The sequence below is a fragment of the Castanea sativa genome, chromosome 12 (assembly GCF_040712315.1).
Source record: "Castanea sativa cultivar Marrone di Chiusa Pesio chromosome 12, ASM4071231v1".
In the NCBI taxonomy this organism is placed as follows: domain Eukaryota; kingdom Viridiplantae; phylum Streptophyta; class Magnoliopsida; order Fagales; family Fagaceae; genus Castanea; species Castanea sativa.
In genome coordinates, this window is record NC_134024.1 from 6,318,922 (window position 1) to 6,341,562 (window position 22,641).

At 33.3% G+C, this 22,641-nt stretch overlaps 2 protein-coding genes and 1 long non-coding RNA gene across 3 annotated transcripts; 1 reads left to right on the top strand and 2 right to left on the bottom strand.

Moving 5' to 3' along the window:
• Positions 1-1,712: 1,712 nt before the first annotated feature.
• Positions 1,713-5,749, top strand: LOC142621190 (uncharacterized). The gene is made up of 6 exons (XM_075794507.1): positions 1,713-2,198; positions 2,782-2,944; positions 3,147-3,323; positions 3,428-3,511; positions 4,122-4,203; positions 5,069-5,749. The coding sequence occupies exons 1-6, from the start codon at positions 1,912-1,914 to the stop codon at positions 5,506-5,508; spliced, it is 1,233 nt and encodes a 410-aa protein (XP_075650622.1). The 5' UTR covers positions 1,713-1,911; the 3' UTR covers positions 5,509-5,749.
• Positions 5,750-6,540: 791 nt separating this feature from the next.
• Positions 6,541-7,334, bottom strand: LOC142621215 (uncharacterized). Its single transcript, XR_012841726.1, has 2 exons — positions 7,186-7,334; positions 6,541-7,087 (listed from the first exon to the last, which is right to left on the bottom strand). It is a non-coding gene; the product is annotated as an uncharacterized LOC142621215 (long non-coding RNA).
• Positions 7,335-19,742: 12,408 nt separating this feature from the next.
• LOC142619418 (large ribosomal subunit protein P1-like) lies at positions 19,743-21,315 on the bottom strand. Its single transcript, XM_075792514.1, has 4 exons — positions 21,205-21,315; positions 20,980-21,077; positions 20,191-20,397; positions 19,743-19,971 (listed from the first exon to the last, which is right to left on the bottom strand). Exons 2-4 carry the CDS (start codon positions 21,046-21,048, stop codon positions 19,915-19,917), a joined length of 333 nt encoding a protein of 110 aa, XP_075648629.1. The 5' UTR covers positions 21,049-21,077; positions 21,205-21,315; the 3' UTR covers positions 19,743-19,914.
• Between the last annotated feature and the right edge of the window lie 1,326 nt (positions 21,316-22,641).

Consider the following 22,641-nt stretch of genomic DNA (forward strand, 5'->3'; position numbering starts at 1 on the left):
AGGCCTCCATGAAAGAGGGGGGCATTGAATCGGAGAGAGAGAGAGAGAGAGAGAGAGAGAGAGAGAGAGAGAAGAACTTTGTGTGTTGAGAAAAAGTTAGATCATATATAAGAACATATCTTCCTCGGATTCGACCGAGGAACATTTTTCTCTTCAAAATATTCATCTCAATTATTCTAACTCTAATCCAATCTACTGTGGCTTAGACTCGATTTATCAAGTATTTACCTGAAAAATCCACTCTCTTACAAATCTATTATTGTGGGCTTATTGGGCCATCATTCATATTTTTTGGGCTGAGGGATAATTCTAGTCCTTACACTTTTCTTATCCATCCTAACTTTGGATGAGAGATTTCTAGATTGGGATGGCACTTTTTCTTTTTTTGGCTAAAAGATTTGGAGGACACTTATTGGATGATTTGAATCCTATTATCATTAATTATTCTAGTTTATGGAAATTAATAATCTATATATATAAAAGTGAAAAATAAATTATCAAGGACATCCAAATCTATGGATCTTGCACCATTTAATAGTGAACTAATGGCTAAGATTGAAAATTACAAATTCACATTTAATCTCAGCAATTAAGTAAGAAAAAATTTAACCTTTCAATTTTTTTTTCTGACTTTTTCACCTTTCTAGCTTTTACACATCTCATAAACTAATAATTGCAAGGCATCTAAATCCAAATCTATATATCCAAGGTTGCACCACATTCAATTTCTCTCAATGGTGGAGAGTTTATAAAAACAATTAGAAAAATGTTAGGACCAAATACAATTACAAATTTTTTGTCACAACTCACCATGTGACGAGTTGTGAGTAGTAGAGATGTGATGGTGGGTCTATTTGGATCAATAACTTATCACGTGACAAGTTGTGGCAAAAATTGTGTAATTTTATTTGATCCTAGCATTGTTAAAAGTTGGCAAATTGTGGCAAAAATTATGTAACTTTATCTGATCTTAACATTGCTGAAAGTTAGCAAATTGTGGCAAAAATTGTGTAACTTTATCTGTTCTTAATTGTGGCAAAAATTGTGTGACTTTATGTGGTCCTCACATTGCTGAAAGTTGGCATATTGTGACAAAAACTGTGTAACCTTATTGTTATTGGCCAATTGTGTCAAAAATTGTGTAACTTTATCTAGTCCTAACTTTTGTGTGATTTTATCTAATCCTTATCCGAAATAACAACCTTCAACCATCTTTTACTCCCTTGTACAGTTGTTGTACTGATGTAAATACAAAGACACCATACGCCCAAGGATTTCCCCAACGTTACAAACAAGAGACCAAAACCCCCCACAAAACCACAAAGCCCATGCACCTTTGCTTGCTATTCACACAAGAGCCAAACCAAGAAATTATTTATTGACTTTAATTTGTCCCAATGTTTCTGTCTGCTCAATCTCTCTCGTGTCTTTCTCTCCTTTGTTCTGCACAATTCAACTATTATTTGGCCTTTGATTCCTCTTCACATTTATTTGGTTGCCTCAAAACCTCAAAAACTTCTGCTCCACCAATTTCAACGTCAATCTTAATGGCGTTGTAAGTTTCTCTAAGCCATTAAACGACATATATAGCTTGATGAATAATAGACTAGCCTACCCTTTTTCTTTTCAAACCCTCTTCCCACCTCTCATGTCTCAATCAATACCCAAATCGAAAGTACACAAACTTTATCCTATCTTCTGGTTTTTCACCAAATATTTGTGATTGTTTTTTCCTGGGTTTGACTTCTTTTTTGCTTTTTCAAAAAAAAAAAAAAAACTTCCATATCCTTGCTCTCCTTCAATTTTTTTCACACTTAATATTATCAAAATTTGAACTTTTGTAACTTCTAATTATTTTCCATTATTATCTGGGTTTTGTTTACTTCTTCTTCTCTTTGTTCTAAATGTTTTATGGCTTTAATTGAGGTTTTGGTATTTCTGGTTCCAATATGTGTAGCCTTTGTTTTTGGAATATTCATTGGATGGGTTTGGAAACCCAGATGGGCAATCATGGGGAGTGACAAACTGAGCTATTCTGTGTCAAAAGCCTTTGAATTATCGTTTCCTTCATCACCCTTAGCCTCGGTTATGTCTCCATTAAATGGGTTGAGGTCAAAAGGCAGTGAAGCTTGGACCTTGAATACTGGGGAGGATAAGACACAATCTTCTGCACCACCTAATGAATATGAAGATTGCAGGTACTTGAGATTTATTGGCTTCTCTCTATTCTCTCTTTCTTTTTTTTCTTTTTTTTGGTATTATTCTATTACTATTTGATTTGTGAATTTGCTACTTTTTGTTCAGGTTCTTATTTGAGCATATTAAATATTTGTCATTATATGTAATTTATCATGAACATAGGATCTCTAATGTCATATTAATTAATGATAGTGAGTAATTCAATTTGTTCTTTTATCATGAAATCCTAAGACTATTTTTCTACCAAGAATTATTGTGAGGACTCCTATAATTCAAATGGCCTAACTGAAGATAACACGTTTATATTTGCATTTTTCTGTGCAAATGATTATGGGGGGGCATTTACTCTCCAAGGGATGCCCAATTTCTCAATCGTATAATTCTATTTATACAATCATGTTTGGTTGTGTGTGTGTGTGTGTGTGTGAGAGAGAGAGAGAGAGAGAGAGAGAGAGAGATTACAATTTGAATTTAAGGCGCATTTTGGCATCCTTGGAGATTAAATGCCTCCATTACCTTCCTACCTAAACATTATTTGAATCAGATATCTTAAAGTCTCACTGGTTGATTCTTCTTGTTTAGTATGTTGCAGCCCAATGAACAAAAACCTAATTTAGTGAACAAGGAGGATTTAGAACATTTATGCCAGCTTGTAGAGATGAAAGATGGAGGTCCTCCTTGGAAACAAATGATGGATCGTTCTGCGCCAAATATGAGCTACAAAGCATGGCAAAGAGATCCGAAGGTAAGTTATCTTTTGTTTTGGTTGAAGAATTTCTTCAAACCTATAAAGTGGTCATTTGAACGATCAATTGAACTGTAATGTTAGGTCTTGTGCTAGAGCTACATCAGATTGCATTCAAATTAACTCTTTTCTTCCATAGAAATCTTTAATTATGTCAATAAAACCGTATGTGTGATAGTTTTTGTCTCTTTTGGATTGTTAGCACGGTCCTCCACAATATCGTAGCAGCACTATCTTTGAGGATGCCACGCCAGAGTTAGTTAGGGACTTTTTCTGGGATGATGAGTTCCGATCAAATTGGGATGACATGCTTGCATCTTCTACAACTATAGAAGAGTGTCCCACCACAGGAACCATGATTGTGCAATGGATACGGAAGGTGAGACTTCCCTAATCATTTTGACCCATCAATTTTCTTTATTTTTTTACTGATAGATTACCTTAGTCACATGCGCTTATCTTTGTCAATGCTTTGTGGCACAGTTTCCCTTTTTCTGCAAAGATAGAGAGTACATAATTGGTCGTCGAATATGGGAATCCGGAAGATCATATTACTGTATCACAAAGGTATGAGGAGAAGTCTTTTTTTTTATAACATTAATTGAATTAAGTAATAATGGTGACAACAGGAACATGTGTGTGCTTATGTAGGACTTGATTATCTTTTTTAGGAACTGCTTGTGTGATTTAAAGTGTTTTGTATTAGGGTATTAATTTTGGTATTTGAGTTCAACCACCAATTGATATACTAAAGAAGTCATTGCCATAGGATTGTAGGGTGGTTGGAATGTGCTTTTATTGTTTTATTCAGGGAAACCTTTTCGTCATAAGTAAAAATAATTCATATGAGATGTATTTTTGTGGATAATGTTGAGCAACCAAGTCTCACATAATCGTGGGATAATTGTGGCCTGGAAGGAAGCTAAGGATGGATGGAAGGGCACTTCAGAACAACCTATAAATACTCTCAAATTAGCAGTCAAATGGTTTTGGTACAAAATACGGGGTGGAAATAACTGATATGATGCTAGTGAAAAGAGACAAATGATCAGATATTAGAAAGCATTTGAAGGAAAAGAGGGATCTCCTGTGTCATTTTCTCTTTGTGTTTACATTTTTATTGCAGTTCAGTTTTTGAAGCTCTAATGTTAACAGCCATCTGTTTTTTCCCCTCTAGGGAGTACCTTGTACTTCTGTCCCAAGGCGTGACACACCAAGGCGTGTTGACCTTTATTACTCAAGTTGGTGCATTCGAGCAGGTAAATCATGTCACTTTTCATTATTGTAATTAGGAGTGTTCACCAAACCACATAAACCGCACTAAAACTGCCCACAAAATGGCATAACCGCACCGCACCGCAAGTAATAGTGCACCGCACTTCATGGCGCAGTGTGGTTTGTGGTTTTCTAATAAGAAAACTGCACAAACCGCATCGCACCGCACCCTCTCTATATATTAAGATATATAATTATTTTTAATATTAAATATATTATTAATATTTTAATATCCCTAGTTTTAAAAAAAAAAAAAAAAAAAAAAGGTTGAATAACCCTAGCAAATGTTGATTAGGAAAGTTAGCTCAAAATAAAGAAAAACTAGTTCAATAGTTTAAAACTTGGACCAAAACAAAGGGAAAAATTAGTTTTGTCTAGGTAGAAAAAGCTCAAAATTTAAAAAATATACCAACTTTAAATCATTCAAACCGCATCTTATACATCATACAGCATATGTGATTGCAAAAATGAGGTGCGATACGGTTATGGTTTTGGCTAAACTTTAAACCGCACCGCATCACACTGCACCGCACATGTGACTGCAAAAATAAAGTGTTGTGCAGTTATAGTTTTAGCTAAATCGCACCGTAAAGTGCGGTGCTAAAAATGACCCAAAATCGCACCACAGCGCACCGCGAACACTCCTAATTGTAATAAATTAATTAGTATCTTTTTCTTGGTAATTTAACTCACTCATCCAGTGGGATTAAAACTGATTTGAAATTGATCCCAAAGTTATTATCAAACATATAGATAATTTGTTTGCCAAAAGTATATTTGCATCCTGCGTAGTCCTAGACTCACTAATGTATTGTTTTACTAAGTTTCATTTCCATTTGACTTAACCAGTGGAATCAAAAAGAGGTAATGGCCAGCTGACTGCTTGTGAGGTGCTTCTCTTCCATTATGAAGATATGGGCATCCCATGGGAACTTGCGAAGCTTGGAATACGGAAAGGAATGTGGGGAGCTGTCAAGAAGATTGAGCCTGGTTTTCGTGCCTACCAAAAAGCAAGAGCATCAGGTGCACCACTCTCTCAGCCAGCCTTTATGGCTCAGATCAACTCTAAAATAGGTCCACAGTACCTGAGATTCTTGGGAGAGACTGAAAATTTGTCAGAGACACAAATAGCATCAACATCTGACAAACCATCAGGGAGGAACATACCAAAGCTACTTATTTTTGGTGGGGCTATCATACTTGCTTGTAGTCTTGATCGGGGACTCTTGACTAAGGCAGTGATATTCGGAGTGGCCAGAAGGTTTGGAAATATAGGAAATAGATTGTAAGTAAAGTGCTAGAATCTATCCAAGAATGTGAAATGGTAACTTATATCTTGTATGAGTTAGCTTTGTTTCATCCAATTCGAGAGAGAGAGATACTCTATCATTATTTTATGTCAGGCAGGCCATTACGAAGGATGAAAAGCTTTTCCTTATATTTATTTGGTATATTGTGCCTGCTACAGTCATCTAGAATACAAACACATTGTATCGCTGTATATACTTAAAGCAGAAATTTTGTATTATAGGCTGCCAATGTGCAACTAGTTCAGGGTTTATAGCTTTGCTACTTCCAGTTTTTTCATTTCTTATGTTCATCTAATTTCATCTTGGTTTGAACTTTCTCCATGAACATAATAGAGTAATTAAATAAACATTACACTGTATTGCATAAAATGCTTGTACTTTTTTTAGTTGGATTTATCCCTCATTTAAACTTAAAGACTTCTTTATTTATTTATTTTGATAATTCAATTGTTAAAATGGGGGTTTTGGGATTGGGTGGGGGGGTGTTTGGGGGAATTTGAATCCTGAACATCTCTATTGGAAACACCAAGAGGGGCCAATTGAGCTACAAGACTTTTTAAAAATTATTTGATATGAGGCACTCATGATTGCGGAGGCAACCTGAGGCCATGCTTCTCTATGACTGTGTATACCTCCTGAAGCCATGCTTCACTATGTCTGCATATATGGTTCAGAAGCTTTTGTATTGATATCTCAAAAGTGAGTGTTTAAACATCCAATTTAAGCCTTGTGAGTACACCATGTTCTGATTATGAAAGCCTTGCTTCTCTAAGAAGCTCTCTATACTCATCAATATCTTCCTCAAATCTTCTCCCTACACCTTGCTTGATATGAGAATTTTACACAACTGTGTCGCAAAACACACTCAAAACAGTGCTATCTTGCCAAATAATTATTAGAATGATATTATTTTTTAAAAATTTTTAAAAAAAACCTCTATTTGAATGTTCTTTTCCTATGCTTCCTATTTATTACTTCTCTGTTAAACTAAGATAATGGGTCACCCAATACTGTGTAGAAAACTAGAAATATATTCCATGCACGAATCATTATAACCTTGCTTGAAAATTCATACATTGTATACGTCTTGCATTTGGTTGGATAAGATTCTGCACTTTCAATCTTAACTGATTTCTCCTTTTAAAACATCCAGTAGTTTACAATATGGCAAAAGAATTTTGGATGATTAAACAAATTATCTTTGATGAACTATTGTGACAGAAATAATGATGTTGCCATCGGAGTCACTAATATTCACATTGCTCTGCTAATCTGCTATCAAGAACTGAAATATATATATATACCTTTAAATAATTATCTTGAAGGACGGATGTTTCAATATCATGCCACAATTCCCTGGCAGAAAGATATAATATTCATAATTCATGCTAACTAGGCAAGCCAAGCAGACCTATTAACGATGATGACCCACCAAGGTTTCAAAGCAGTGTAACCCATCAAACTGTGGTGCTAACTTTGGCATCTCGATCTTCTTCACTTCTTGCTTTGCTTTTGCCACTATATTTTTCATAGATGCCTGAACCCCACCTTCATGTTCCTGAATGTAACACTAAAATAGCTTAGCTTAAAATATACCAACAAAAATAAGAGTTGTAGTTAGAAGATGAAGGAAAAAGCGTAGAGTGGCTCTGTTACTTTAGGTCTATTGTGATTTATATCAAAGAAATAAATCCCAGCAGCAACAACAACCGCAGGCACTGTCACGTAAATAGTTCCTGAAGCCATTGCAATCTGGAGAGCTTTGTTTGATTCTTAGAGAAGAGACAATATGACCTTTAGATGATATATATCTTCAGAGACTTTAGAGGAATGAAGAAAGTAAAGCAAAGGAATGTGAGATGCCTTGGTGATGAAGAAAAGCAACGAATGTTGTGAAAGGAAGGAATTGGAAAAAAATAAAAGGCAGCAGAACAAAACAAATTTTAAAAAGAGCACCTGATTTGAGTGTGTATTTATTCTAATTTAATGAAAGGGAAAGTGATTGCTTTAACGTCTATATTATTTTGGACATTTCGTGCGACTAAAGTATCATGCATGCAACCAATTAGTTAACATCTTTGAGTTTACATTATCCAATTCTTTTTATGATGAGAATTTGGGTTCGAATCTTCCTCCCCATCTTGTACATTTCAAAAAAGATAAATTATTTTAGTCCCTTCATTTAGTTTGTTAGGCCAAATTGTTAGGAATTCTAAAACGAAATACATGTATAAAATTCATATATAGAGATATAGAGATGCCTCATCGAGAATCAATTTATCTATATCTTTATAATATCTAAATATTAAAGCATAATATTTAATGTTGTTACTCTTTCATTGTGCCGCCTTATCCACTGATTTTCAACTCTTATTATCTCATTTTAAACTCTTCTTTCTTTTTCTTAATTTCTCACTTCCTCCAACATTTCCCCCTCTATTATACCTTTTTATCTCCCTACCACTTTCTACCCTAGTATTACTCTTCCTCCATCCATTCCTCTTCTTTTTATTTTGACTCTCCTTATCCCCATCTTCTTTACAATAAATATATGATTTTATCTCATTTAGGGTGTGTTTGTTTGGAGGTAAAATAGGGTAGATGGAAAATTTTGGAAATAAAATAGGAGAGAAAATGGGTTTGTGTGTTGTTTGGTTGGAAGAGGGGGAAAGAAAAACTTTTATTTGAGGCACAGACATTTTCCACCCGAGTCCGCACAAAATTTGTCTCTCCAAATTGGAGAGAAAACTAGGTGGAGAAGTTTGATGGTGAAATGACAAAATAATAGTTGGAGGACAGCAAGAAAACACAGATAATAACCTTGCCTTGCCTTAATTTATTGTTGGCTTAATCTAGCGATTATCAAATGTACATGATCCCTTGAAATTTTCCATGAGGTATGATAATTAAATGTTTGATTTGGCATCAACAAGAAGTAGATAACCTTATCCAGACTACTGGAGAAACTTTATAGGTTTAAAGTAAGCCACGTCATATGAAGTGACAGAGGAAGCATTCATATTCTTGATTTTTCTATGTTACTTTCATTTATCATATTTTTGATATGATGCACCACTTGCACTAATGGTTCAAATGACTTACTTCTTGTAACTTGGTGGATAGAGCATAGGATAGAGGCCAAAGAATTGATGAGTTGGGAATCTATGTCATCCATTCATAGTTTCATACTCCTCATAAAACAGAAAAGTTAAAACTATTTTTACGGAAAAAAAATATTGATTTTTTTAACAGCATTTTATATTTTCTATAAAAGTGGTATTAAAAATTTTTGTTCATTAATAAATGCTTTAAGAGCACTCATTAAAGGGATCTATCAACTAAACAATAATTAATGGACATAATAATCCCTTATCCTTTTATAAGCTTGTGCAAAATATTTTTAGAATCAATGGATAATGACTAGGGAAATAGATAATGCCAAATATATATATATATAGATGAGTTCAAGTTAAACCTGATGTAATTCTATAAAAATTACACATTTTTTAAAATATTGATTTGCATTAGATCTAATGGTTAAAAAGACACTAGTGTCATGTCAAATTTAATATTATTAAGTCATTAAATTCTCTGCCAAAAATAAACAAAACCTCATTAAACTCTCACCCTCCACCGCTGTCTTCTTCTTCTCTCTCTCATATGCCAGGACGTCCATGAACTCTTCCAAGGAACCAAATAACTCAACAAGTGATAAGGCATTAGCCATTTTTCATCTTTTCAATTAGATGTGAAATCTTTTCAATTAGATGTGAATGATATGCATCTGTATAAATAGATTTCATGGGAATAGGCAACGATTGAATTAATTTGTTATTTGACAATTCTCCTGAAGCAAACAGATATGAGTAATAAACAACCTTCAATACATTAGCAGACTAACTGATTTATTAACTTTATTTTGTTGTGATGGGCTCGTACTATTTGTTGACTCTTTAGTATTCCTAATAGAGAAGTTATGCCCTCCACCTAAAATCCCATATGAATATATTGTAGAGAAGATGTTGCAGTCTAGTGGCTATTGCATGTTAGACGATGTTAAATCTGAGATTTGGATAGCTGGTACTTCTAATAAGTCTTTTAAAAGGATCTTCTAGATGTTGCATGTTTTCAGATCTGCTACTTTTACCACAATAAAAGTACAATGTATCGATTCCCTTGTTGATCTATTTGGTTCATTGGAGGAGTTCATGTCCAGGAAGATGAGAGAGAGAGAGAGAGAGGGGTAGAAGAAGAAGACAATGTGGTTGATGAAAGACTTTAATGACTTTTTGTTTATTTTAGAAGAAAATTTAATGAGTTAATGATATTAAGTCTGACATGGCACTATTTTTTTTTTAAACCATTAGATCTAATAAAAATTAATGGTTTAGAAAATGTGTAACTCTTATAAAGTTACACCATGTGTAACTTGAACCCACTTCATATATATATCATTCTTGTTAGCCCCTGGATCATGATATAATTCATCTTATACCAAAATACTAGGCGATTTAGTTATATACTTATGTGTTAGAAAACTCATATAACACTTCTTTATTTTGAAGATTCCATGTATGTGTTAAAACTCAAACTCTCTTAATTTGTTGGCTAATTCGCTACTAACAAAAAATGAAGTTTATAAAATTGCTTAGAGAGAGAGACAGAGAGAGAGAGAGATGAGGATCATAAGCAAGAAACATAGACAAGCTTCTTCTTCTTTTTTTGGGACAGAAACTTTATCTACTCAAAAATAATAAAAACTGGGTCCTAGCCTTGCAAACATATAATGCACAAGTTTATCACATTTACCAATCTAACAAGAACTTTATAATTGAGTAGTATTATATCATCTAACCCCTCTTGTGGCGATAAATGGCTCGAATAAAGATATTGGGCTGTGGGCCGCACTCGAGGACGACAAAGAGTCCGAGGACAAATAAGTATTAGTAAAAGCAAGTAGGTTATCGGGCCGAGGACGAAAGCTAGTCACGACAAGCACGTGATGTTGTCCGAGGAGTCAAGCCTCCTCGAGAAACAGAGTGGAAGTCTAAAGTCCGACCATCCAATCAATACTAGGAAGTAGACAACCATGCTTGGAAGGAGGATAGGCTTCAAAGAGAGGAGAGTCAACGGAGAATTAAGAAATATCTAGGAAGAAAGCTGCTATTACCATATTAAATACTCTGCACCTAGCCAGCTAGCTGCATTAATGTGGAAGTGATGTCTGAACAGTGACCTCTAGCCTTATAGCTGCCCACAAAGACTTCAAGAAAGTTCTGATAGAACAAGTATCAAGAAGATTAGTTGCTTGATCAACAAGTGGAAGACTAATATGAGAGAAGGTGAAGGAATATAAAAGGGAAAGGATTCCATTACAAGTGATCATCATCAAAAAAAAAAAAACCACTCTGTAATAAAAAACTTGAATATTTGTACAAGTCTAAGATATATATATAAAAAAGAACATACCAACCTCGGATTTGACCGAGGAGTGTTTTTCTTTTCAACTTATTCTTCTCAGTCATTCCTACACTAAACTAACCCATTGCAATTCACCTTTGACTCATTAAATGTGTGTTTGTTTGGTAGTGAAATAAGGTGGATAGAAAACTTTGGAGAGAAAATAGGAGGGAAAACTTTTTTGAAGTATGTTTGGTTGGGTAAGGAGGAAGGAAAATAAATAGTGATGCTCAAGTGTTTTCTCTCCAGGCCCACCAAAATGTTTTCTCCCCAAAATTGAGAGAAAATTGAATAAGGATTTTTTTTTTCTATTGACAAAAATACCCATATTTTCTTCAAGTTGCTTTTTTTTTTTCTCTCTCTCTCTCTCCCTCCCCTGTGCAGTAACGTTGCTCCTCCCCCTTTTTTTTCTGGGCAATCACGATTCACGCTGCCAGTTAACTTGCCACTTTTTTTTTCTTAGGCATTAACGTTTCCTCTTCTTTCTTTTCATTTTTTTTTCTAGGGCTTAGGCATGATAGTTTTTTATTTTTTACTAGATGTGATTTTTTTAGGACATGATTTTTATTTTTATAATAAATTTGGTTGATTGCTCTTTTTTGTGTGGTTATTTGTCACTTTTTTTTGTTTTAATTGGGCATCATTCTTTAATAAGAGTATATAAGTAAATTTATTTAAACTCATTTTTTCCATCCCTCTACTTTTCCACTCCTAACCAAACAAAAATAAGAAAAAATAAAATCTTTTCTATTTTCCTACTTTTCCATCTTCCCACTATTTTCTATCCTCCTACTTTTCCACCCCTCCAACCAAATGTACCGTAAACGTTCAATATTAAACCCTCTCTACAAATTTATTGTTGTGGGCTTGTTGGGCCATTGTCCAAATCTTTTGGACTGTGGATCAATTTGTTGCTGCACCTCTCATTCCCATCTGTTAACTTGTTATGAGCTAAAAAAAAAAAAAACATTTGACAATCCCCTTCAATTGGCAATTTAACTATGTATAGGATTGAAATTAGAATTTCTTGTTACATTTACAAGTGAATAATTAGTTAAATAATTAAATTTAGAAATAAACTAATGGTATAACATTGTTTTGAGGAAAAATACTGAATTAAAATTTTATATTAACTCACTCCTCAAAATATTCATTCTTAACTACAATTCTACAATAATCTCAAAACCCCAACAACTGATTTTAATTAAGAACCAAGTTCGATTAATTATTTTAGTATCTTGTTAACTCTACATATGTTCTCTTAACCCCAAATCCCAATCATTGCTATATATAATAATAATATATCAGAATATCTTGTGCATGAACATGAAAAATGAAATGGAAAATTAAAGAAAAGAATATGAGATTGTATTGAATTAATTTTGACTAACTTTTACAAGACATTATGGTGACTAACTCAAAAAAAAAATCTCTAATAAGGTACAATGGTTTCAAAACAATGGACACCATCAAGCTCAGGTGCGAGCCTCAGATTCTTCTGCTAACTCCAAGGTTGTTTTAATTGGGCATTATTTTTTAATAAGGGTATATGAATAAATTTATACAAACTCATTTTTTCCATCCTTCAACTTTTTCACTCCCAACCAAACAAAAATGAGGAAAATTGAAATTTTTTCTTTCCACTATTCTATCCTACCACCATTTTCTATCTTCTCATTTTTCCGCCCCTCCAACCAAACATACCCTTAATCCATATTTTCCCTACACAAGAAGGTGATACTCTCTCTCTCTCTCTCTCTCTCTCTCTCTCTCTCTCTCTCTCTCTCTCTCTCTCTCTCTATTTTTTCCCTTTTAGTGGATTTATAATTATTTCTTGCATCTCTACTTTAGTTTAATAAATGAAATTAACAAAGATAAGAAAATTTTAAATAGAGAGAGTAAGAATTGAAACCATTCGGTCCAATTGGTCTACTTCGGTCCAATTCAGTCAGCTTTGGTCCATTTTATTCCAGTTCGGTCCAATTTAAACTATTTTGGTCTAAGTTAGACCACTTCAATCCATTTTGGTCAATTCGCTTTATTTCGGTGCACTTACTTAAGACTAAGAAAAGAAAGGTTTGACAAAATAATTTAAATCAAACTACAAATGATGGAATTTTTGAGCTGCAATGTTTAAACCATATGTTATTAATTTCTTAATCAGAGATTTACTCAAAGACAACTCCATTGGTACCCTTTAGTAAGTACAGTATCTTTTATGATTTAATACAATATCTCAAAATAATAGTTGGAGGACAGCAAGAAAACACAGATAATAACCTTGCCTTGCCTTAATTTATTGTTGGCTTAATCTAGCGATTATCAAATGTACATGATCCCTTAAAATTTTCCTTGATGTATGATAATTAAATGTTTGGTTTAGCATCAACAAGAAGTAGATAACCTTATCCAGACTACTGGAGAAACTTTATAGATTTAAAGTAAGCCACGTCATATGAAGGGACAGAGTAAGCATTCATATTCTTGATTTTTCTATGTTATCTTACGTTCATTTATCATATTTTTGATATGATGCACCACTTGCACTAATGGTTCAAATGACTTACTTCTTGTAACTTGGTGTACAGAGCATAGGATAGAGACCAAAGATTTGATGAGTTAGGAATCTAATTTGGATTTCACTGAAAAGGAAAGGAAAAAAAATTGCGTTTAATGTTTGTTGTGTGGGTCCCGTGCACTGTTCACATGACCCACAAATACGAATTTCAGCAAATTTTTCTTTAAAACTGGGTCTCACGATATTATTCACACATTAAAAATTATTTTGCTATAATATTTTCAGTATTTAGTAATAAGCAACATCCAAACAAACACCTAATCATCCATTCATACATCTTATAAAAAAGAAAAGTTAAACTATTTTCACGAAAAAAAAAATTTTTGATTTTTTTAACAACATTTTATATTTCCTATAAAAGTGGTATTAAAAATTTCCGTTCATTAATAAATACTTTAAGGGCACTCATTAAAAGATCCATCAACTAAACAATAATTAATGGACATAATAATCCCTTAGAGCATCTCCATTAGATGCTCTATCTTTACTTTTTGGAGAAAAAAGCTCACTATTCGCGCTCCAACAGAATCTCTAAACCCAAAACTTTTCCAATTTTTTTTTGAAGTTGCTATAGTAATTCTCTTAATCTAGAGAACTATAGCAACTCCAAACCATTATTTTATCTTAAAAAAATACCCGGCTGAATAAAAAAAATATTCTTTCTCTTTCCTCCCCTCTTCCTTGTTCATTTGTCTCTCTCTCAAACGGTAACACAATCAAAACACAAACACAATCTAAAATAAGAATAGAAACAACAGATCAAGAACAGGTTAAAATACAAATTTAATTAGAACAACAAATGTAAAATCAAAACAAAAACAACAAATCAAGAGCATGAAAGCCTATCTAAGCTCCATTGTAACAACAAAGTGAAAAAAAAAAAAATTAAAAATAAGAAGAAGATAGACGAAGGCCATGTCGGCTGTGTGCGTGTGAGGTGAGCTGAAGAAGAAAGAAAGTAGAAGTAGAAATAGAAGTCAAAAGATCATGCTAGAGAGTGTTCTAGAATCAAGTAGAAATAGAAAGTAAAAAAAAAAGAGAGCTAGAGAATGAAAGAGAGAGTCTGGAATGTTCTTGAATGTGAGGGAGAAAAATAAAATAAAAGAAGGGGTGGGGGGGATAGAGACAGGTTGGACACGTGTGTGGAGGAGAAAAACAAGAAAAGAGAAATGAAAACATATGGATGAGAATGAATTGAAAGAAAGGAAAAATAAAAAATAAAATACAATAAAAATCTTAATTGAGAAATGCTACTACAATATTTTTACAATAAATTTTAAGTAATAGATTATTATTAGTTAATATTGGTGAGTAAAAAAAATAATTTCAACGGTGGATTTAAATTAGAACTAGTAACAACTTTCCATCTAAGATTTTGATGTGATTCTTGTGAAAATATTGCGAAAAATGTTGTGAATATAACACTTTTCATTAAAAAATGTAATTGTTGGGAATGAATAAAGGAAGAATAAATGATGATAAAAAAATAAAGAATTAATGAATAAATAATATTTAAATAAGATAAAAAATGGGATTTGGAAAGTATATTTTAAAAAATGGGTAGTTAAAAGGTAAAAGTCACCGTCCATTCTCTAAACAGTACAAAAATTCAGAGAATCTGCTGGAATTGCTCTTATCCTTTTATAAGCTTTTTTTTTTTTTTTTTTTTTAGGGACAACCTTTTATAAGCTTGTGCAAAATATTTTTAGAATCAATGGATAATGACTAGGGAAATAGATAAACAAAAGACATGTGGGTAAAAGTACGGCCATTTTTTTTTTTTCATTCTTGTTAGCCCCTGCGTCATGATATAATTCATCTTATACCAAAATACTAGGCAATTAAGTTATATACTTATGTGTTAGAAAATTCATATAACACTTCTTTATTTTGAAGATTCCATGTATGTGTTAAAAACTCAAACTCCCTTAGTTTGTTGGCTAATTTGCTAATAACAAAAAATGAAGTTTCGAAAATTGTTGTGTGTGTGTGTGTGTGTGTGTGTGTGTGTGTGCGTGAGAGAGAGAGAGAGAGAGAGAGAGAGAGACGAGGATCATAAGCAAGAAACATAGAGAAGCTTCTTTTTTTTTTTTTTTTTGGGAACTCTATCTACTCAAATATAATAAAAATTGGGTTCTAGCCTAGCAAACATATACTGCACAAGTTTATCACATTTACCAATCTGAGAAAAACTTTATAACTGAGTAGTATTATCTCATCTAACCCCTCTTGTGGGGATAGATGGCTCGAATAAAGATATTGGGCCATGGATCGTGGGCCATGCCCGAGAACGCCAAAGAGCTCAAGAACAAACGAGTATTAGTAAAGGCAAGTAGGTTATCGGGCCAAGGACGAGAGCTGGTCACAACAAGCAAATGATGTTGTCCGAGGAGCCAAACCTCCTCAAGAAACAAAGTGGAAGCCTAAAGTCCAACCATCCAACCAGTACTAGGGAATGGACAACTGTGCTTAGAAGGAGGATAAATTTCGGAGAGAGAAGAGTCAACAGAGAATTGAAAAATATCTGGGGAAAAAACTGCTACCATCACATTAAATGCTCTGCATCTAACCAGTTTGCCGCATTAATGTGGAGGTGATGTATAAACAGTGACCTCTAGCCTTACAGTTGCCCACAAAAACTTCAAGAAAGTTCTGATGAGACAAGTATCAAGAAAATTAGTTGTTTGATTAACAAGTGGAAAGTTAAGATTAGAAGAGGTGAAGGAATATAAAAGGGAAAAGATTCTATTACAAGTGATCATTAGGAAAAAGGGAAGAAACCACTTTGTAATCAAGAACTTGAATATTTGTATAAGTCTGAGAGAGAGAGAACATATCATCCTCAGATTTGACCAAGGAATGTTTTTCTTTTCAACTTCTTCTTCTTAGTCATTCTTACATTAAACTAACCTATTGCGATTCACCTTTGACTCATTAAACGTTCAATATTAAACCCACTCTCTACAAATTTATTGTTGTGAACTTGTTGGGCCATTGTCCAACTCTTTTGAGTTGTGATCAATTTGTGTCCCTACACCTCTCATTCCCATCTGTTAAGTTGTTATGAGCTAAAAAAAAAAAACATTTGACAATCCCCTCCAATTGACAATTGAACTATGTATACGATTGAATTTCGAATTTCTTGTTACATTTACAAGTGAATAATTAATTAAATAATTAAATTTAGAAATAAACTAATGGTATAACATTGTTTTGACGAAAAATACTGAATTAAAATTTTGGATTAACTCACTCCTCAAAATATTCATTCTTAACTACAAATCTACAATAATCTCAAAACCCCAACAACTGATATTAAGTAGGAACCACGTCCGATTAATTATTTTAGTATCTTGTTAACTCTGCATATGTTCTCTTAACCCCAAATCCCAATCATTCCAATATATAATAATAATAATCAGAATTTCTTGTGCATGAACATGAAAAAAAAAAAATCAAAGAAAAGAATATGAGATTGTATTGAATTATTTTGACTAACTTTTACAAGACATTATGGTGACTAACTCAAAAAAAAAAAAAAAAAAAAAAATCTCTAATAAGGTACAATGGTTTCAAAACAGTGGACACCATCAAGCTCAGGTGCGAACCTCGGATTCCTCTGCTGACTCCGAGGCTGTTGGAGGGGGGCTTTGCTAACTTGACCCGGTGGTGTAGAATTAGAATTCCCTTCTTCACCATTATTCTTCATTGACACCAAAGGCTTTGAGCTATGACCCATCGAGAAGCTCAATTTCTGGCAGAGAGCATCAAAGGAACTGAACATCGACATCATTTATGATTTTGATGAAACGAAACAAGGAATACAATTGCAATTCAAAGAAGTTTGTAAAGGTTTTTATGATATGCAAAACGAAGAGTGTGTTTGTTTTGTTTGCAGTTATTTTTGTGTGGAAAAAGGTTGTAGTAGGAGGAGGTATTTAAAGGTTGAGACTTTGAGAATTTGAGATAGGATTTGGATTCTGTGGAAACTAGAAAGAGCTGGAAGGAAACTAACCAGTAACTACTAGGATAATGTAGAATGGTCATTTGAATCTTGACCCTCAGTGATGGAAACGTGGACGGCTTAGATGGGATTGGTTGGCCGGCCCAACGGATTAGAAAGGAAAAAAAAATGTATGACACACAAAAACAAATGTATAACCGCAAAAACTTACCCAACTTTTGTCACAATTAGTTGGATGGCCTAATGGATTATCATGGAGGAAAAATGATAAGAACACAAAAATTGACACAATTTTTGTTATAATTAATCACATGGTGAGTTATGAGTGGGGAAAAAAAGTGGTGAGTCCACACATATACCACTCACAAATCGCTACACAGTGAGTTGTGGCAAAATTTATGTAAATTGTTGTGGTCTTAGCGTTTTTTAAAAAGAAAGCTAAGAATGTTAAGGAATTGAGAATGCTTGTTTTACACGCTATGACTAATTTTGTTAGGAGTAATTATGGTATCATATACTAAGTCACAATTTTAACTACAATTATCTTATATAACAAATTATAATTGACTCTTTGTAATTAATTTTCTACCACTTTTACACTAGTTTGTGTTATTTAGGGGCCGTTTGGTATGATTGTTTGAGCAACACTTTTCAATTTTTAAATAATATTATACACTTTTTTACACACTTTTTTACACATATTTTCAAAAATTATAACCATTACTAGAACAACATGACCGCCTTCTAGATTTTTTTTGTTATTTGGCAAAGAAGAGTAATGCCGAGTAAGCGAAAGGTGGTTTTTGGGTATGTACCTGTCGGCAAGTGTTGTGGACCAGGGAGGAAAGAAGGAAAGTGGAAAACCATTTCTCATATTTCTCACGCGAATACGCGATGACTGATTTTGGTAACACGTTTTCATTTTCATGGGGAATCCCAGATCTTTAATTGGCCAAAATAAACCCATAAAAAACAGATGTTTTGGGAGGATGATGGAAATATCAGAATAGAGACAAAGGAGGGTGAGAAAAGAGAAATACCTCTAGATATCTAAATTGTTTGGTTGGGGCAATTAGATTGAAGTTTTTTTATTCTCCTCAAAACAATAGCACAGGAGAATAGAGGGGAATTCTCTCCACCCCTTCAAGAAATTTGAAGTATTTATTCTTTGTCTCAAGACAAATTGCCTCCAAATTTTTAGTAGGCTTGATTTTTGTTAAAATAGATTTCATGGAATCCTTTTTTTTTATATATAATTACAATAGGAGATAAAAATTTGAACTATGAATATTTTCTAAGTAAGAGATAAAGATTTGAACTTTGAATATCTTTATTTAGAAAGATAAAATAAAGAAGTGAAGGCGTATAGGATTCATTTTTATTTAGTGAAAAAAAAAAAAAACCCAACAATTTGCACTCCTTTCTGTAAGTTGTTATCATCTTTAAATTCAAAAATCTAACTATTGCTACTCAATAAATGTGAAACCAACCTCAATGTCAAGTCTACAAGAATCAGTAGAAAAAAGCTTTGAGCAGAACCTTTTTTTTATAAATCTAGTGTCAATTTTTTTTTCACAGATTATTGTGCAATGCACTCCTGAATCGCTCAAGCCTCGAGCTAATATGTTGGACCATCACAACACAGAAAATTTAGGTGAATAATCTGCCAGTGATAATATGATGATAGCCCATGCTTATTTTAAGGAATTTAGATTTTAGATTCAACAAGCAGATTTGAGCTCAGTTGTTTTGCCCAACTTCTAGGCTAGCAGCTGACCCATCGTTCAAACAGAAAAGAACAGAAGAGAAATGGAAGGAATTTGGTGAAATGTAAAAGAGAGATGAAATTATCATTAGATCCAACGGATTGTAGATATGTTAGGCGCTAAAAGATGTGGAGTTTCGGCCTCTAGGCCCTGACAACCTCGTCTCACAAACAAAGGTTCATGTCATAATAATCACCAAATGGCAGTAGTGCTCATTTAAAAGACCAAAATTCAAGAAAAACAAAGAAGCAACCCAATATTGCAAAGCCCATTATAGTGCTTTTTCAGGACAAACAGAACAAAATGGTCAGCCATTGTAAAGTGGATTCCAACCCACTACCCTCCATTTTTTTCTTACTCAGGTGTTCATCATAGGAAAATCAGAAATTCTAAGTAAATGAGATGATTGCGCTGCTAATAACATTCAAAGGAACAAACCCAACACTTAACAAAATAGATATATTCCGGCTGACTGTGAATTATAACTTTGACGTATTAAATAGCCATGTCAACATATAGCAATTTCATATAATTTATCAAAAACCAGGCAAAAATTAAACTCTGTGACCACTCAGTCCTAACCTGCCTAGCAATAAAAGACAAACTGGTAGGAAAATCTAATCAAATAAACTGAATCCCAAGTCATCATCATCGCTCTCTTCCTGTACCTCTTCCTGTTTACATAACCAAAAAAGAGAAGCATCAGAAGCTATGATTTCTACTCAAAATAAGAAAAGGCAAAAGCACCTAAAGTATCAATCTTTTCTGCTATTCCAAGGTCACTTTCTATCCTTATTTGGGACAATGGCTCAAGTTAATCACCAGGTCCAGTGGTTCAACCAAAACTTATACAAACCAAGTATCATATCAACTAGGTTTAGAGTAATTTATACCTTCTTTTCCTCAACAGCAGGAGCAGCTGCAGCAACAGCACCACCAGCAGGGGCAGAAACAGCAACTGGAGCAGCAGCACCACCAGAACCAGCATTCAGGATAAGGTCATCAATGCTCCTCTTCTCTGCAAGCTTCGCAAACAGGCTAGGCCAGTACGACTCCACTGAAACTCCGGCCGCTTTCACCAATGTATCAATCTTCTCAGACTGTTGAAGAATTATATCACAATTTAAATAATTTCAACCAAAAAAAACATTGACACTACATCAAATACAAGGACACACATTGAATTCTAACAAAATGTTTCATTTTCGACCTCAAATTTCAACAAATTCCAACCCACACACCCAACACCCAAAACAACCATTAATAAAAAGCATAAAATATAATGACAAAATTCACATCAATTTGAAGAATGACCCACAATGCAGCAACCTCACATATAATTATATACATAAATATAATCCCAATAAACTTCAAAATCACCTTAGAGCTTTCTACCATTGTACTGGGTTTTCAAATCAAAATACTGTATTTCAAATAAAAAGTGAATAGTAAGTCCAACAAAAATTAAATCAAATTAGAGGAAATACAATAAACTCAAATGGGTCTCAAAAAAAAAACCCATCTAACATATATTTATAAACACACAAATATCGAATGATAAAGGGTCTATTATAATCTAAATTAACAATAATCCGCATTATATTAAAAAAGAACATAGAATCAAAATATTTAACATAAAATTGTACAAAATAAAAAACCCAAAAAAAATTTGTGGGACTTACAGTGATTGCGATTCCATCGTCATGGAGAAGCAAAGAGGCGTAGGTGCAAGCGAGCTCACCGGTAGACATTGTTACAGCGCTCTGATTCACACTAAAACCTTCAAATTTTTCAACAAAAAAAAAAAACTAGTTCAAAACTACTATTTTAAAGAATAAAAACCATTAAGAAAATAAAGTCGGAGGCAGAGAGAGAGTGAGTGAGAGAGAGAGAGAGAGAGGAAAAACCTTGAAGAAAAAGCAGCGCTGAAATGAAGCTTTGGGTAGGGTTAGGGTTTTGTGCACTGTGTATATATATAGGTTGAGATTTAAGAGTGCTAGGGTTTTTATTTTAGCGTTTCCTTTTTTTTTTTTTTTTTTTGGTTGAATGGGCCATAGTATTGAACCTATTATCAGGCCCACGTTTCCTTTTTTTTTTTTCTTTTTTTTTTTTTTATATAGAGAGAGTTTCAGCAGGCCCCTACTGCCTTCAACATTTGTCAATCACAAGGCACCCTTACCATCTCATTCAAAGCTGATGGTAAATTGTATTTGAGTTTGTTTTAAGTTTCATCACCTATAGATAGCCACTTTGTATCATTGTAAAGGCAGAACTTACTCTTCTTTCAGGCCAGCTGAACAATAGATGTAATTAATGCAATCGTTTAAGGCTCTCAAATAAAAAAGGCCCACACTTGTTAAAAAAAATTATATATAATATATTTATTTTTATATATTTTAATTACAAAAAAAAATTAAGTATTTTTATTGGTCAATAAAATGCATTAAAAATGCCACATTATATCCTAAAATGTAGAAAATTACACAAAAACATGGCACACAAGCACTGTGCAGTCTTGTCCACAAGCCCAACACATCACAAGGCCTAAACTAAGCTAGCCCCCACACGGCCCCACACTAATTAATAAGTTATCACATTTTTTTTAATGCAAACTTTTACTATATCAATTATTATAAATTATCACACCAATTAATAATCTGATATATATTATATCAACTCATTTGTATTATAGTGATACTAATTTATTAAACCATGTAATAAATTAATTTTTATTTGTGTAGGTTTAGACTTTAAAATTTAAAAAAGAATCCACTTAAAATTTTCGCCCAAGGCCTCCAAAATTGTTGAGTCGGTCCTGCCTCCTTCAAAAATCATTTTCTTATGTCTTATGTAAAAAGTTTGTTCAATCTAATAATATCAGTCAGTTTGTATCTAGTTATCTATTTTATTCCATGCTTTCAAGTAATTTTTTATATTTCTTTGATGTTATATTTCTTAACCAGATCTCATAATCTTCTTACACCCTTAACCAGTTTCCATAATCTTCTTACACTCTAAGTATGTGTAATCTCCTTGTCCCATGCACATTGAGTTATGATCAGGGGGAATTTCTTGTTATGGCTCCAAGAAGCTAGTTAAAGGTTTTGGATATCATGAGGTTTAAAAAACCACTAAACCAACCTCTTAGAGTTGTAAATGACATATATCATTTGTCAATGAGAAGAAAAAAAAAAGATGTAAACAAATCTTCAAGCTAAACAACACAATCAAAACATTCTTTTGCAAAGTTTGCTAAAGCAGCAGCAAATTAATTCCATTCATTGTCATCATAGGGAAAAGACCATGGAAATAATGTTAATTTTTAGACCAGTTATGCAATTTAC

Bases quoted from the DNA above. Each gene is read 5' to 3' on its own strand.
- LOC142621190 (XM_075794507.1), top strand. From the start codon at position 1,912: ATGGCTTTAATTGAGGTTTTGGTATTTCTGGTTCCAATATGTGTAGCC. The intron at 2,199-2,781 runs GTACTTGAGATT...CTTCTTGTTTAG, and splicing joins AATGAATATGAAGATTGCAG to TATGTTGCAGCCCAATGAAC. The intron at 3,324-3,427 runs GTGAGACTTCCC...TTTGTGGCACAG, and splicing joins TTGTGCAATGGATACGGAAG to TTTCCCTTTTTCTGCAAAGA.
- LOC142619418 (XM_075792514.1), bottom strand. From the start codon at position 21,048: ATGTCTACCGGTGAGCTCGCTTGCACCTACGCCTCTTTGCTTCTCCAT. The intron at 20,398-20,979 runs GTAAGTCCCACA...ATTCTTCAACAG, and splicing joins ACGATGGAATCGCAATCACT to TCTGAGAAGATTGATACATT. The intron at 19,972-20,190 runs GTATAAATTACT...TTATGTAAACAG, and splicing joins CTGCTGTTGAGGAAAAGAAG to GAAGAGGTACAGGAAGAGAG.